A 16756-nucleotide genomic window follows, 5' to 3' on the forward strand; every position below is an offset into this window, starting at 1 on the left:
CTAAATGTAGAACTAATGGACCGCAAGTAAGGCCCTCTTGTGGTCCTTGTGAGTCTGTTAAGCCAATATTTGAAGGAAGATCTCTCTATCGAAGAAGTATCTTTCACCTATTCCTATAAATACCATTGGCTGTGAATACAAAAATCTTCATAAACAGGAAGGATGAGTATTTCCTGGCCTAATAGGTTTTACAATCTCGTGCTTCCTCTTGAGATCAACTACACACCTAAGAAAATGTATGACTTGATAGATAGGTACTGGACATTAGACATGTCTAGCATGTTTGTTTACAACATGTGTACTAGTGCCAGGTCCTCCACAAGAAACTTGAGAGCCTTGAGGAAGGAATAGGCGTATAAGGAGGAGGAAGGACTAGAGCTTGTGGAAATTCTGAGGGCCTACTCGTGCAGGAGGCCGGTTAGGCGCTCTCTTGGACTGAATCGTTCAACATGGCCAGGCCTGGAGAAGGCAGTAAATGTCGTAAGGCACGAGAATAATCAGATTATGATTAGGCTTAATTGTTTCAAGGCCACATGGGACATCAATATCTTAAGAGATGTTATGCCTGAAGAAGAGTACAACAAGAAAAGGGATGCAATCCTGTTGGACCGTGCATACGATACCGATGGTGACCTCCCAGACAACAACTGACCTATAGTCCTTATTTACCCTGATAAAGTAACTCTACTTCAATTATATGTCTTAATTTATAGTGTAGTAGTTTTTGTTTTATATCACTTGCAGGCTTCATGTATCATGATTTATTCGTCAGTTCATTTTGGTTTTTTGTGTTTAAATTTTCAGTTAACGTTTATGCATCTGTGGAGATGGGCTCATATGTTTTGCTTGAAATTAAGATGTGTTACGTGGAATACTGGCGAGGTTCTCATTTAACCTAAGTCCTATATTTCAATCCAATTGCACTAAGTAACCTAACAATTTCTCAAAAATAGAGTCAACATATCTATTATCTGATGACCTACGGTTGTAAAACCTAAACAGGATGTATAATTATTATTAACACGTAAAAAGTCAGATTATATCATCATGCGATCTTAACTAAAAAGGGTCAATTGAATTACAATAGCTAACTACACAACAAGTTAATGGTTCTAATATCGGCTTCATTCCCTGGGAACAACCCAGGAACGAATCTGGGTGAGGTCATTCCTTAAGTCATTAATGATCTCATCCAATTTGGTGATAGACGCAAGCAATTGTTGCTGCTACCGCTCGATGTTACCGAGCCATTGAGACATGCCCTCATTGTAGTCAAGTTGATCCTGTCTCACAGATATCAAGAAACCATTTTTGAATCCATCCCACAGCTACATGCAAGCAGAGTTAATTGTATATTCACACTATTCAAAAGGTTTTAGTTGTCTGTTAGTGTTTGTTTAGGAATTTAGATGTCCTGTTACTAATTTTTAAGGGGTTTCATTGTCCTTCTATTAAAATGGTTAATCGATTATTTGGATGCTTAGTCTGATATTGGAGCAATTGTTTTATTGATATTTATTCAGCCAAATTCAGTTCCAGCAGAAAATCCTAACCCGAATATCACTAGTCAAAATGTTAAACCAATTAGGTCTGTAACTAATGGGTCTGTCACTAATACAACTGTTGTAAGTAATTCTGATGATGCTATTCAACATAAGACTGTGACCAATGGATCTGGCACTAATGTAACTGATGCAACTGTAAGTTTTTTGTGGAAGATATTGTTCCTACTGCATTTGTTTGTTTAATATAAAATGGATGTGGATCATAGTGAATTTGTATGTGAACATTATAGGGCCAATTGGATGATGTTGTAAAGGAGAGAAAAAGGAGAACAAGAAGGTCCACAGGGTTCAGGCCTCCTGGACAAGCACAAGCCCAGTTTAGGCCTCCTGGACAAGCACAAGCCCAATTTAGGTCTTCTGCTCTAGTCCAAAACCAAATCAGGCTTCCAACCCAAGCTCAAGGCCATATTAGGCCTCTGCAACAACAATTGCCCAATTTAGAACTCCAACTTAAGTACAGTCAAAATCCTCTGGGATTAAGCCACTGAATCCAGCCTTATTAAAAAAAAAGCAATCAATTACAAGGCCTGAATAAGCTCCACCACAACCAAACCCCACCACAAGTTCAACTGATGGTATTTCTGTAAAAATTCTGGCCACAACAAGTAGTGGAACATCTTCAAGAATGTTTCAGTTCATTCCCACCCCTAGATTTAAGCCTTAGTTGAAGTCTTGAATAAAACTGTAGTATTTTGGATATGATTGTTTAGTATTTTGTGCAGACTTTCTTTGGACTTAAATCCTGTTTTGAATTAGTCACAATATATTGTACAGTTATGATAATGTTTTCATGTAGGTTTTCTTTTGATTTAGTAACACAGACTTTAAGTGTTCAGTCTCTTTTTAGGTTAACCTCTGTAATTGAAAACAATCTTTTGGAAGCTTAGATAATATAACAATGTTCTTATGGCTATTATGGTTATGTGATTTTTTTCTTTCATTTCATCATTGTGAACATCATATTCATTAACACTAACATCCATGATAGATCATACAATGATTTAAAAATACTTATTCATTACTGCATTCATAATAATACAATTATAAATACTACTACATTCATGCATCAGCTATCTAATTTGATTCACCCAGAACCCTTGCTCCACATATTTTTACAATAATTGCAATTAAAATACTAGTCATAAAATATACAACATTCCTAAATCTACTACCGGTAATTTTGCTTGGAGTTTTTTAATTTCTACAATCAATTTTCAATCTCACAATTCTCTCTTCCAAATCAATTAATCTATCTTCCACTCCTTGCTTAGAACTTTGAACCTCCACATCTGCAGTAACATCATCCAACCATCTAAAGAACTTGCAATATGACAAATTATCCTGTAATAAGAACCTAAAAACATACCATGAATGACAGATATGAATTTCAATTTAATGAAACACTCAAAACTCAAAAAATAAAAATAAATTGAATTAACAATTACCTTAAAGTTTGGGCACCCTCAGAACAACCTATTTGAATTCTCCACTGTTCCAGACTTGTATATTATTGCATATAGCTAACAGTTACACTTGGGAGTGATTTTATTGCTAAAGTCTCTTCCATGTGTTGAGTCACCCCTATAATTCCAACCGCTGCCTTCATTCCTTCCCTTTGGCGCTTCGAGCTTCTGGAGTTTTCGGTTCTATTCATTCTGCGTTGTGCTAAGCTTTTGTTTCAGGGTAAATAATTGGAGATTTTGGACAATTAGGGTTTGGGACATGCTAAAATCAAACAACATTCAAGAATCAATTTGTCCTCATCATTTAGAGTAATTCTAATGTGACATTTAACGGACATCTCAATCACATTAACAGTTCATGTCAGAGGTGCCGTTAGTCTTACTAACAAAAAGATGTAACGTATTCACACTTCATTTTCTGGAAAATCTAATTGTTACTTTTTCTTTCTTTAGGATCTAACTTGTCCAAACGCGAAATCCTCATAGACCTATTTGTCACCTTACTCAAACTTAAAAATTGTCACCGGCCAAAGTTCTTTAGGCACGAGGTAATTGCTTCCATTTCACTCTCAAATCCTTCTCACAAGTGTACCACACATTTACGAGAGTTGTCCAATTTCAACATTAACCGCACTAAGTACAAAGTGTCTTTTTCTACTAGACATTTTTAGATGTTTCCAATGTTATCCTTTATGTCTTGAAAGATGATAAGAAATTGAGATTATAAAATATGAGCTTTCTATATGTCTAGCATACCATATTATCATGTCAACGGAAAGCAAGTTGCAGTTTTGTTGATATAGGACATGCAACTCATACTCATCACTTGTATTGAATCCAGCTTTTAGGTAGACAACATATGTATCCATCAAGTATTAATATCCTACTGTTGAGTGTTTGAGGAAAACAACAACATCGGTTTTCCAATTATTTCTGTTGGATTCGGCAAAGAGCATCAAAGCAGGTATATATCTTTTCCCTATTTCATACCCTTTTATAAACTATACCCATGACCATGCCTCACTGGCCGGCCACACAAAAAGACATTTAATTGTCTTATTAATCTTGTCCTTCTTACAGCTGACATAGTTAACAATGTGTATTCTAGTACTTCACGGTGAAAAGCCTTTCATAAGTAGGTTTTTTAAGGTTGACACACTTTAACCTCAACATTATCATTGACTTATACTTGCTTAACAGTTAAAACATCTTTCAAACTTGAGGAAACAATGTCAGGAATGGAAATTTGGCCAGCCGAAGACGAGTCTAGTGAGTCTCTACCACCATTCAATAACAGGAGTGGCTACGATTCGAGAACTGGCATCTACCACTCTCTTGTTAGACTTGGCACCAAGCATGAGATCCCAACAAAGCCTGATCTCAATGTTGCCCATCTCGTGCTATCGCAGTTCCCACAAGGAGACCTTGCAGAGGCAAGAATAGCATTCGTTGATGCAGCAACTGATAAGAGTTTGAGTTATGGCGAGCTACGCAGATCAGTATACTCCCTTGCATCAGCCTTGTTCCATGGACTTGGGGTTAGGAAAGGGGATGTGCTGTTTCTCCTATCCCCTAACTCAATCCTGTTCCCAACCATATGTCTAGCCGTGTTATCAATTGGTGCAGTTCTTACCACTGCCAACCCTCTTAATACCGAGTCAGAAATTGCCAAGCAGGTACGCGACTCAGGTTCTAAACTAGCCATCTCAGCACCGGAGGAGCTACACAAATTGGTCTCAACTGGGGTGCCTACAATGCTCACATATTGTCCATCTAACAGCGGAATGCTATCAGTTGAAGAGTTGATAGAAGGCTGCTCTTGTTCTCTGGAGTTGCCGCAGGTTACTGTGGTTCAATCAGACCCTGCTGCTATACTTTACTCCTCAGGGACTACTGGGGTAAGTAAAGGTGTAGTTTTGACACACCAGAATCTCATTTCCACACTGAAACTTCTCTTCTGGTCTGTTGATGTAAGTGCATCTTCAGATGATGTCTTCTTGGCCTTCATTCCGATGTTTCATGTATACGGCCTGGTTTTCTTTGGATTAGGAATGCTGTGTGTTGGTGTTAAAATAATTGTGATGCAGAAATTTGACTTCCAAGCTATGCTTCTTGCTATTCAGAAGCACAAAGTTAATAACTTACCGGCAGTGCCGCCAGTGATCCTTGCTCTAGTGAAATATGCAAGCAAAGCTGGTTGTGACTTGTCCAGCCTCCGAAGGACGGGTACAGGTGCTGCGCCTTTGAGTAAGGAAGTGTCACGGGAGTTCAGAAAAATGTTTCCATGGGTTGAACTAAGGCAAGGTTATGGCCTAACAGAAAGCTCAGCTGCAGCTACCTTTCTTGTGTCAGACAGGGATGCTAAAGCTCGGCCAGACTCATGCGGCCAGTTGCTTCCAACCTTTTGTGCAAAGGTCGTAGACATTGATACCGGAAAGCCTTTGCCTCCTCAAAAGAAAGGAGAGCTGTGGCTGAAAAGTACTACTATTATGAAAGAGTATCTGGGAAATTCGGAGGCAACAACCCTAACAGTTGATTCAGATGGCTGGCTGAAGACAGGTGATCTCAGTTACATTGATGAAAGTGGATTTGTTTATATAGTTGAACGGATAAAGGAGCTGATCAAGCACAATGGATATCAGGTACATAAAGCCAAATCATAATAATAGTTCTCAATTTTCAATAATAACAGTTTAATTTCTCTTCGAATTTGAATTATAATATCCGTAACAGTTTTAAGTTTTCAATTTCTGAATTGAAAGATGCTGTATATCTAAGATATCAAATTGAGCTTGAGAAATAAGAACTCAAAAAAAGAAGTTTGGTTTTCATTAATACTTTTCATGCGTCATTTTGTGTCAGGTGGCTCCTGCAGAACTGGAGTCTTTATTGCTAAGCCATCCCCTTATTGTTGATGCAGCTGTTATACCGTGTGTTTCTCTCAGCGCAACTTCACTCTCATTTTCATCAACTTTTGAGTTTCTCATGTGAAAAAGTTCTGTTGCAGAGTTGAAGATGAAGCAACTGGACAGATACCAATGGCCTATGTTGTGAGAGCAGCTGGTTCTGAACTCTCAGAAGACCAAGTCATTCAATATGTTGCAGGCCAGGTCACTCTTAGCTCCTGTCTCCTCCCTTTCCTGAGGTCATCTTAATTTGTTTATGTTTCTTTTACTCATTGAATATTTGAGAATTTTCAGGTGGCTCCATATAAGAAAGTGAGAAGGGTGAGTTTCATTGAAACTATTCCAAGGTCAGCAGCTGGCAAGATATTGCGCAAGGACCTCGTTTCTCTAAGCAGACAACAACTTGTCTCCAAGTTATGAGTAACCCAGGCATATATGGTAGTGCTATGGAATGTTTGTGTTGTCTCTGGATGGTGAAGGAAGTTCAAAACCCAAGTCACCCTATTACAATTGGAACATGGGGAATGATCATCTCCTTTTGGTGTTTACCTTTCTACCTTTTCTTTTTTTCTACCTGGTGCACATGGTGGGGTCATCAGTTGTCATAAGAAGTTGTTTATTCAAGCCTAGAGAAATATGGATTTTGTGGAATTTGAAAGCATAGCTGTGATAGTTTTGAACTTGTTCATCTACTAGGAAACCAGATAAATCAAGGAAGCAAAGAATTTAACTTTGTTACTCAAAATAAATCATGTCCTTAAGATCTTATCGTGCCATTTATGAACTTTGTATGGCTGTGTTGCCTTTTGAGATTTTGTTTGCCAGTAGTATTAGTACTACCGAAGAATTTAGTTTGTATATGCTGTGGCTAATTACCTCCTATTCCCAAAGCTGCAAAAAATTTCACTACAAAACCACTCCAAGTCCTATATAAATTCCTCCTCTTTGATCAGAAAGCATGTTATGAAATTTTAACTTTTCATTTTGTATGGACGCCAAGATATGTACAATATTTTCCTATCTTATCCTATAATACAGTCATAAAATTAAAACGGTAATGGAGATAATATCACTATAATACAATCATATAGGAATGGTGGCTGCTAAAAAGAAAAAGAGAAAAAATAGACAGTTTGGTGCACAAGCATCCAGCATTAAACAAGATCCGGGGAAGGGCAGCACCCAGTGGGTGCAGCGTAGACAGCCTACCTGATAAATGCATCAATGGCTGATTCCACGATTTGAATACGTAGTCAATTAGGGACAACTCAATCGGTGGCTGCCAAAATAAGAAAACAAAATAATGAAACCAGCTATCTACATTCTACAATCTTCAAAATCACTAACCTAGCTTGCCAATGTCTAAAAGAGTGGCCAAAGATCCAACCAATAAGCGTGAGCAAAAAAGAAATATGCATCATATAGTGCTGAGACTTCACTTACCATCCATTGGAGCTTTTTACAGCTTAGTCTTTTCCAGAACACAGCCTAACATAATTTGATATGCATTTCCTCCCCAACAGTCTCAAATATCTCGTTCACCCTGTTCATTGGCGAGAGAAGGAAAGGGTGAGTGAGGTGGGGAAATGAAGATGCACATTTAAAAATTTCTAATCTGATTTTCACTGCAATCCTACCTGAAAATGTCAATGTTCAGCTCTGCACGCCATGTTGTTAAATAAACCTGTGATGCAGAACAAATTTAGCCGATCTCACAAAGGAAAGATACTAAAATTCAAAGTTACAAATAAGATCATTGTTTCCTAGGATACTTCCAATGAAGCTAATATAAGCATTCTTTCGAAAGTTGTTAAGTGATACAAAAATGAAAATTAACACAGCATCCTTATGCATGAGCGAGGCGGAATGCGTGCCAAAATTAGTGACTTGCAATACATGAAAACTTATAATAGTGAACATATAGAGTTCTAAAATAAATACCTCTAAGACATCACTGGAGTGTTGGTTGTCAAATGTTAAAGCAAACATTTCAGATTTCCCATCTCTTGACCTTGGTAGAACTGGACCATGTGTCTCCTCACAGTAAAGATTGCAGTCACTCAAATGTTTGAATTCACCAGCATAGAGCTCAGTTGACCAACTCAACTGCTTTACTTGTGAAGTGTCGTAACCAAGTGACACAAATTCAAGAACAAGGAACCGCTGCATGTTCAAAATGATTTTCAAAGTAACAAAACCAGAACAATGCAGAAAATGAGGAATCAATTATAAAATGGGAAATTACAATTCACCTTCATACACAGTTCCAAGCTAAACATCTGAACCAGCTCCTCGGTATACTTCTCTGCCAGATTTGAAAACTTGTTATTTTACAGTAAATTACATGAAACTAAATATTTATTGGATTGTAATACAATCCTTACCCAACCCAATGGAGAAAAGTGGGAAAAAAATTGTCTCTGAAGAATTTCCCATCAGTATAAATGATATAAAATGAAAGATGTTGACTTGGACTCTGTCATACCATGAGAAGAGATTGACAAAAATGTATATACTGGAATTCCACCACCATCTCCAGTGTCACTGCTGTCACCCTTCTGTTCAGAACGTTCCGAAAATTGCAATAGCGGACTATTGATTGATCCTTTGAGAAAACATCTGAACAATCTGCTAGCCTCGAACATTTTCCTCAAAATATCCACCTAAAGTTACATGAAATTAAAACGAAAATGCATTCAATATCATCATTAAGCAATAACGTGAAGTGACTAATAAACTGTATGAGAATGTGACAGCTACTTTTTAAGAAAAACAACTCTTTAGATTGCAAATCTCCATGGATTACCAATGAAAAAAAGTTCCGCTTTTGTAGAAATCATTGAAAGTTTCGTATGTCATAGCAGCTTGTCAAAATCATCATGCATTCCTCTATATTTTCAAAAACAACAAAACCACTAAAAATAAAATTATAATTATAAACAGTCCAGGATCAACAACACTACTTGCAAGTAAAACAAATCATGAGCTTAAATTTGAAGCAGAAACACATGGACATGGATGAAACACATACCATGGCCTTATACGATTCCAATAATCCCCGCGTCGCAAGAACCTAGAACGAGCAAAAGAATTTTATCTTTGAAGCAGAAAGCAAAGTAATTAACCACAAGAATAAGTAAGCATAAACAGTACCTGACGGTTATGGAGTTTCATAGAAGCACGACTTCTGATAAGGGGCATATCGGTCAAAACACCTAACGCCTTGTGAGGCATGTACCTGCATAGCATAGCATAGCATAGCATAGCATGAATTAGTGAATAACCACATCCATTGGATGGTAATGTAATGTATGATGAGAATAGTTAGTTAGTTACTGTTGATGGAGATGGTAGTTAAGGGCTTCATTGGCGTGGGAGAGAGCGCGGGAGGAGAGGGAGGACCAATCCTTCCAGAGAGAGGCCAGCTGTGACCACTGGTTCCGAAGGTTGCGCTGCGCGGCTACCCTCCACAGCCTCGCCGCTGATGGAGGCAGCGGAGAGGTTGGAGGTGGTGATTGTACTGTTTCCATTTGCATTCAACACTTTCGTTCGTCGGCTGAGCCTGAGCCCGCATTTTTTAGTTTTTCTTTTTTATATATACGTAAAATTTTAACCAACGTTAAAAGAATTTGGACAGAAAATTTTTAGAATTGAAAAATATATTTATATCTCTCACTTTTTAAAATGTTTTTGATAACTATACCTCCGTATAGTTGAGGTTAAAAACGGTAACAGGACGATGATGATGTGAATGATTGACAAAAAGTTAATGAACAATTAGCTGTGTTTGGATTAGAGTTGGTAAAATTAGAGTTTGAATAAGAGTGATTTTATAAAATTGATTTTGGATAGAAGTGAGCTTGTGCCAACATGATTTATGTTTGACAATTCTATACTAAAATTGATTTTGATAAAATGAAATTGTTGATCAATAATTTATATTATAATAGAATTACAATAACAAATTTAATAAAAAAATCAAAATATAAAAAAAAAGTACTAAAAATTGAAAAAAATTTAAAATATTTGAAATAACTTGAAACAAATATAAAAATTATTTTGAAAAAAATCAATAATGATCATCAAAGGTGAACTCACGTTGAAGTGAACGCAGAAGCAACAATTTTTTGCTTCCAGTAAACGCGATTTTAAGCTGCAAAATCACTTCTGCGTTTAGAGGAAAAAGATTGCCAAACATAAAAAAACAGCGTTCAAAGAACTTCAATGCACTTTTATCCTCTCAAACGGGTTTGCCAAACACACCCTAGATCCTTGTGCATTAAAATAACGCCGTTTTGACACTGAATCCTATTTGTTCGAAATCTATGGAAACCACGGTCGTTTATGGTGCTCCTAGAACTTGGTGGGAGTGAGGAACGATTGGCCATGGTGAATGAAGGGGTTCTTCATGCACAAAGTCTAGAGTAGATAGACAAGAGAGATCCGTTTCAATCAGGAGTGGTTGCGCGTGCCAGAAGGAGACGAGAGAAATGGGATAGCGCCAAAATGCTTCTGCGGCGTATATGCCATTTTCTATAAGTCAAGAACAACAACTAATCCTAATAGAATGTTTTTCAGGTGCCCATTCTTCAAGGTAAGTTCATGTTTTCTCAATATCTCGATGAAACTGGAGTGTGTCGAATTGGTTGATTCTTTGGTAATTTTCTGCATATAAAACAACGGTATTGTAGGTATTTTATTTTACTTGATGAGCACCTGGAAAAAATTAAGGATATAGAAACTCAAGCATTAGGTGCTGAAGATTATGATGAGGGAATAGATGTTGAAGAACATCTATTTGGAAGGCAAGAACTGAAAAAAAAAAATGGGAGAATTTGGAGAAGAAATTTTTATGTTTAGAAAATAAAAAATGCATAAATTTTTGGCCTACTGTAATTAGTGTAGTTGTTTCTATTCCTGTTGTGTATTTTTTTTAAAGAGCTGAAGACTCATTGATGTACTTGTTGTCGTTATAATGAAAATTGCCTCTGGTACACTAATTGTTGCTATTGTTATTGTTATATTCTTAAAGGACTAAAGACTCATTTTAATTTTCTTTACAATGAAAATAACTAAAGAAGAATACAAGTCAAATATTATATAAGATAAGCATAATTTTCAGTAAATGTATCTGGTTTAATCCTAAACATGAACACCACAACATAAGTTTGCCATAAACAAAATGATTAGATGGCATGTAAACAAGTTTACCAACAAAAAAAGCTAGAAAGCATTATTTAATTGCTGCTATATTTAGTTCTTCTAATTCTTAGAATCAGAATTAGGGATGAACTTAAAAATTTTTGTGGTACCACTGCTAGCTATTTTCATTTGATGGGCCCTTACGAGTGCTGGTGGTTTGAGTTTGTGGTGAATTTGGTGCTGAATTTTCAAGTGTTGGTAGCCTTAATATTGGTTGTTTGAGTCTAAATTTAGAGGCAGTAGTTTGGAGCTTGGGTTGGCCCAATCTTGACATTTGGGATGGAGCCCTGTATGGAGTTTCGGTTGGAGCAGATGGTATAGCAATTGTAGCTGCTTGAGGACAGGATAGTGCTGTTGCTGGTGTAGTTGCTGATGCTGCTGCCTGCATTGTTGTAGTTGTTGACACACCTAGAGCATTCTGGCCAATGACTGTGTAAGATTAACCCAAATACACAACAGATTCAATTAATGGGCTTAGAAGTAAATTTTTGTAATTAAAGTATTGCTTAAAAAGGTCTTACAGTTGATTGTGCTGGCACAGTAATTATTTCAGTAGTTTTTTCACTTTGTGATTAGTTAACATCCTATATAACAAGTATTCAATAAATTAACTTAATTGATATATTAATCCTTATACTATATTAAAAATGACATAATAACCACTAATAAACAATATGTACTTGCTTACCTCTGGTTGAGGTGCTGACTGTGAAGGGGAAGCAGAACCAATGCTTGTGAGTCAGTAGCAGACTTCTTAAGCTTCTTCCTCTTTGGCTTTCAATTGGGGTTGTTTGGTGCTCTTTTGCAAGTCTTATAATTGAGCCCTTTCTCATTGCACTTGCTAATATGACTTCAAAGTTCCTTTTCAACTTATCCCCCTGAATATGACCATCAGCAGGGTCCCTGTGGCAATTGTGCACCTTTGGCCTCCCAATAGGCCGCTTGATGGGTGGTGAAGCATGCCTAAATAGGTCAGTTCTGGTCTAGAATTTCTCACTCGAAACTGGTTGTATGCAATGTGCATATGTCTTAGAAATGGATTCCATGCACAGCCAGGGATGAACATAATCATGTACCTAATTGTGTCTCTTTCTTATTGCAGCAATAGCATGGCATGCCCGGAGTCAAAACAAGTCACATTTATACCAGCATTCAATAAAAAGGAATCAAACAAACTCTTGTAAATTAAATAAACTCTAGTAGCCTAATGTGCTTGGTCATTCACCTCATTAAATAGTACCTGATTTTTTTACACATTGTCAATATTAGTTTGCATCTGTACTTCACAACTTTTGCATTAAACACTTTGTACATATTGTTTGTAAGGTTATTCACCTTGGGTCCGTGGCTGAAAAAAACTTTAACCCAAATGGCATGGTTAAAATTCATCAAATATTTCCATGTAACCTTGTTAACCACTTTCAGCTTCTCCATGGTCTCTTTGAACTCTGGAACTGTCGTGCACCTAGCACACTCCCAAACTATCTCTCTAATATGCAGGTTATTAAAACGATTGATGAAATTCTTCTACATATGCAAGACATAGTTGCGATAGTGTGCATTCGATATGACCTCCTTTAATGCTGGTAGCAAATCCTACAAGCATATCATATTACAAACAGATATTATTGCAGCAATAACCTAGAACAGTGCAATATAATAATCAAAGCATACTAGTATAGATAGATCAAAATAAACAAATGTTAACAAAATAAACAATATAATAATCAAAGCATACTAGTATAGAAAAATCAAAATAAACAAATCTTATCAAAATAAACAAATTCTGGACCAAAGCATACTTCTTATCAAAATAAACAAATCTTATCAAAATAAGCATATAATAACCAAAATAAACTAGTCTAATCTTATCAAAATAAACCACATAATATATTTACTTTTTGCTGGTCGGACATAAAGTTTCAACCAAATTGTTTAACGTCACCCAAGTCTTCCTGAAGCAATGTGAGGAACCACTTCTCTGATTCCTTAGTCTCTGATCTTGCAACATTATAGGTCACCACATAAAATTGATTGTTCGCATCCTGTGCCACTGCTGAAAGTAGTTGGCTTTCATGGTATGTTTTCAGAAAAGTTCCATCTAGATGGATAAACGGCCTATATCCATTCCTAACCCTTGCTTACAGCCCTCCAAGCATATATAAATTTTGTCAAAAACAGGGAGATTATGGGATAGGCTTCACATCTAGTGTTGTTGTCGATCCGGGATTACTCTTAATTATCTCTAAGTTGTATTCCCTGAGATTCCCATATTGCTCTTTTTCATTTTCTATAATCCTTTCTTTTGCCTCTTTCACTGCCCTGTATATCATCTTTGGATTCACCACCAAGTCAAACTCTTCTCTAAGAAAATTAATTGCCTCATTAGTCGTGATATGAGGTTGAGTTGCCATTCTCTTCTCTACTTTCTTATTGATTCAGTGCTGATCAACAGCATACTACCCAAATCTCTTGCACAGGTATGCTCTAGCTTGTAGGTCTTTACTTGGAAGCATAACAATTTTTTGTTATAGGATAAATGTGCCAGCTTTGGACAATCCTCACCCTTGCAGCCAACTCTCACTCTTTACTTATCATTTTTAATCGAAACTAGTTCCCTCCCTTCACCTCCTTAAATCTATCAATGGTTGCAAACTTTGATCCAACCTCAAATCTACCCTCACCAAACCCATACTCAGCATCAAAATCTGGAAATTGATGTTTGTATCCCTCTTCTTTCGAAGACACTAGTGTGTGAAGCTCCTCTGATTCATACTTATATACAAGGTCATCATCGTCCGAATCTACCTCATTCACATAAAGTCCTATTGGAGGCCTATTATTGGGCTGCACAGTAGGCCTAGATCCTCTAGGATGTACAGCAAGCCTAGTTCTATAAGGCCTAATTCTTTTGGCACCATCACTTTCACTTGCACTCCTTGGTCCAGCTCATTTTTTAACCCTACTTGACTTTGCCACTTTCCTTAGCTTTACATTGGTCTTCTTCTTTGCACAACCTTCTCCTTTTCTTTCAAATTTTTTTCCTCTTGACCCCATAATTTTCATCATCAAAGCTAGAATAATCCTCATCTAAAATAGTTTCAGTCACAGTAGGAGAAGGTTTATATAGTTCGTCCTCGGCACTTTCATGCTCATCATCTTCTATTGATGATGATGACTGAAGCTCCCTCAAAATGTCATCAATATCAAACGAATCATTAAATTCTTCCACCTCTGTTTCTGCAGCAACATCCTCTTTCCCAGCATTATCCACTATCTTTGGCTCATCAACAGGGTGGTTGAAGTATATGTAAATCTCATCAGTCTTTGAATTTTTCAGCTTGTTCTCTCGAAGTTCATTGATTCCTGCATCCCTTCTCAAAATGTGCAGCCCAGACTCGATATCACTGCTTATTGGGTTATACCAATAAACTGCCTTATAGGAGGCATATCCCAAACCCTTGAACAAAGTTACCAAGTCTCCAAAATTCATGAAGTCTAAGTCCATCTTCGGAAAATTTTCAACTTTTCCATTAAGATACGAAAGAGTTCCACTGGGTGTTTTACTAAAATGACCTCCGTGATAAAAAAAAATGGGAGCTGCATATATATCATCCATCTACATTAACAACATATAAATAAATTAGAGATTAAACCCCACAAACCATATATAAACCCTTGTACAGATACACAATCATAGATTAAATTCCACAAACCATATATAAACCGTAGCTTAGATCCCCTGAAATTTTGAAATCACTCAACTCCACATAGCTTTTTCTTCCTATACACGAATGAAACCATGCAATAATAACTAAACCCAACACCATGCATTATATTGTCATAGCCATTTAAACACCAACGCACAGAGCATCAAAGATTTTTCTTACCTCTATAAAAGAAGGTAGCTTTTTCACCAACGATACTTGGTGTTACCTTCGCCAATCACAACTTCAACTTAGCACAGCACCACTTTGAACTGGAAGACGTTTTTCTTGGAGGGAGAAAGACGTTATTTGTCTTCTGGTAGGGTTTGTTCTAATAACTGGAGTGGGTTATGGGTGTTATGGGGATTATAAAGAGGTAAAATTAAGTGGGGGATTGCAACGGCGTTGTTTTGATGCACAGGGATCTAGTTATCCATTAACCTTATGACAACCATCCACATCATCACCGTAACGGACACATCATCACTCTCCCCTCCATATCAATATTCTCCGTTACCATTTTTAACCCAAACTACACAAAAGGGTATAATTGTCAAGCATTTTGAAAGGTGAGGGATGTAAATGTATTTTTCAATCCTGAGAGAATTAATGTCCGCAGTTAAAAAGGTCAGGGACCTATTTGTCTTTTACTTAAAGAATTTTAACCTAAGGTCATTTTAAAAATTATTTAATTTAATTTTTCTTTTGATAGACGACTGTCTGTTGATGATTGTGCCATTTTAGCTAATGTATGTGTCTTCTATTGAAATTATGTCTTTGTTTTTCACAAGATTTAATTTAACAATAAAGCTCTACATCAAAGTTATTTAACCAACTAATTCCAACCAAGTTGCTATGACCTAATTCAGCTCCAGATGCCACTACCTCTAACAACCTTTTGACTTAACGACAACTATATATAACAGCCTTTTCTATGCAGATTTTTTCTTCAAGTTTTATCAGCGTTTTATGCGTTCTCTTTCGTCTCTGCGTTCTCTGCATTCTCTTCCTTTTCTGTGTTCTCTTCGTTCTCTGTGTTCTTTTCATTCTCTTCGTTTACGATCAATGCTCTTTGATATGATTTGAAGATTCGGATCAAATTTTTTTTAAAATCAAGTTGTAAAATCAGGTTTGAACAGGTGATGAGCGGATAATCTATACGCTTTTGGCATTGTTTTTAGGTAGTTTTCAGTATGTTTTAGTTACTTTTTATTATATTTTTATTAGTTTTTAAATAAAAATCACATTTCTAGACTTTACTATGAGTTTGTGTATTTTTCTGTGATTTCAGGTATTTTCTAGCTGAAATTGAGGGACCTGAGCAAAAATCTGATTCAGAGGCTGAAAAAGGACTGCAGATGCTGTTGCATTCTGACCTCCCTGCACTCGAAATAGATTTTCTGGAGCTACAGAAACCCAATTGGCGCACTCTCAATTGCGTTGGAAAGTAGACATCCTGGACTTTCCAGCAATATATAATAGTCCATACTTTGTCCGAGTTTTGATAACACAAACTGGCGTTTGAACGCCCACTTTCTACCCTATTCTGGCGTTAAACGCCAGAACTGGCATAAAAGCTGGAGTTAAACGCCCAAACTGGCACCAAAACTGGCGTTTAACTCCAAGAAGAGTCTCTACACGTGAAAGCTTCAATGCTCAGCCCAAGTACACACCAAGTGGGCCCCGGAAGTGGATTTCTGCACTATCTGCACTTAGTTACTTATTTTCTGTAATCCTAGCTATTAGTTTAGTATAAAAACTACTTTTAGTGATTTATTTTATATCCTTGATCAGTTCTATGCTATCATTTTGATCATTGTACACGTTTGGAGGTTGGCCTCACGGCCATGCCTAGACCTTTCACTTATGTATTTTCAACGGTGGAGTTTCTACACCCCATAGATTAAGGTGTG

General features: G+C 36.8%; 2 protein-coding genes across 3 annotated transcripts; one reads left to right on the forward strand and one right to left on the reverse strand.

Annotated features, from left to right (window-relative positions):
- LOC107619050 (4-coumarate--CoA ligase-like 5) lies at positions 2913 to 7059 on the forward strand. Its single transcript, XM_016321257.2, has 5 exons — positions 2913 to 3992; positions 4229 to 5670; positions 5891 to 5958; positions 6036 to 6138; positions 6229 to 7059. The coding sequence occupies exons 2-5, from the start codon at positions 4258 to 4260 to the stop codon at positions 6352 to 6354; spliced, it is 1710 nt and encodes a 569-aa protein (XP_016176743.1). The 5' UTR covers positions 2913 to 3992; positions 4229 to 4257; the 3' UTR covers positions 6355 to 7059.
- Positions 6958 to 9523, reverse strand: LOC107619051. 2 transcript variants are annotated; one of them, XR_001615488.2, is made up of 9 exons: positions 9271 to 9523; positions 9088 to 9172; positions 8966 to 9007; positions 8420 to 8597; positions 8187 to 8239; positions 7876 to 8097; positions 7572 to 7618; positions 7309 to 7477; positions 6958 to 7183 (listed from the first exon to the last, which is right to left on the reverse strand). XR_001615488.2 is itself a non-coding variant. In XM_016321259.2 (9 exons), exons 1-8 carry the CDS (start codon positions 9468 to 9470, stop codon positions 7423 to 7425), a joined length of 882 nt encoding a protein of 293 aa, XP_016176745.1. In that variant the 5' UTR covers positions 9471 to 9523; the 3' UTR covers positions 6960 to 7213; positions 7378 to 7422. The 2 variants fall into 2 exon arrangements, 1 of the variants encoding a protein (XP_016176745.1); XM_016321259.2 differs by having other exon boundaries at positions 6960 to 7213; positions 7378 to 7477.

The sequence above is a fragment of the Arachis ipaensis genome, chromosome B09 (genome assembly GCF_000816755.2).
Source record: "Arachis ipaensis cultivar K30076 chromosome B09, Araip1.1, whole genome shotgun sequence".
NCBI lineage: Eukaryota > Viridiplantae > Streptophyta > Magnoliopsida > Fabales > Fabaceae > Arachis > Arachis ipaensis.

What these genes read in the sequence shown, in the direction of transcription:
- LOC107619050 (XM_016321257.2), top strand. Translation starts at nt 4,258, where the DNA reads ATGTCAGGAATGGAAATTTGGCCAGCCGAAGACGAGTCTAGTGAGTCT. An exon ending in TCAAGCACAATGGATATCAG is followed by an intron (nt 5,671 to 5,890) that starts GTACATAAAGCC and finishes ATTTTGTGTCAG; the next exon opens with GTGGCTCCTGCAGAACTGGA. An exon ending in TTCAATATGTTGCAGGCCAG is followed by an intron (nt 6,139 to 6,228) that starts GTCACTCTTAGC and finishes GAGAATTTTCAG; the next exon opens with GTGGCTCCATATAAGAAAGT.
- LOC107619051 (XM_016321259.2), bottom strand. Translation starts at nt 9,470, where the DNA reads ATGCAAATGGAAACAGTACAATCACCACCTCCAACCTCTCCGCTGCCT. An exon ending in TGAAACTCCATAACCGTCAG is followed by an intron (nt 9,008 to 9,087) that starts GTACTGTTTATG and finishes TGCTCGTTCTAG; the next exon opens with GTTCTTGCGACGCGGGGATT. An exon ending in ACTCCAGTGATGTCTTAGAG is followed by an intron (nt 7,619 to 7,875) that starts GTATTTATTTTA and finishes TCTGCATCACAG; the next exon opens with GTTTATTTAACAACATGGCG.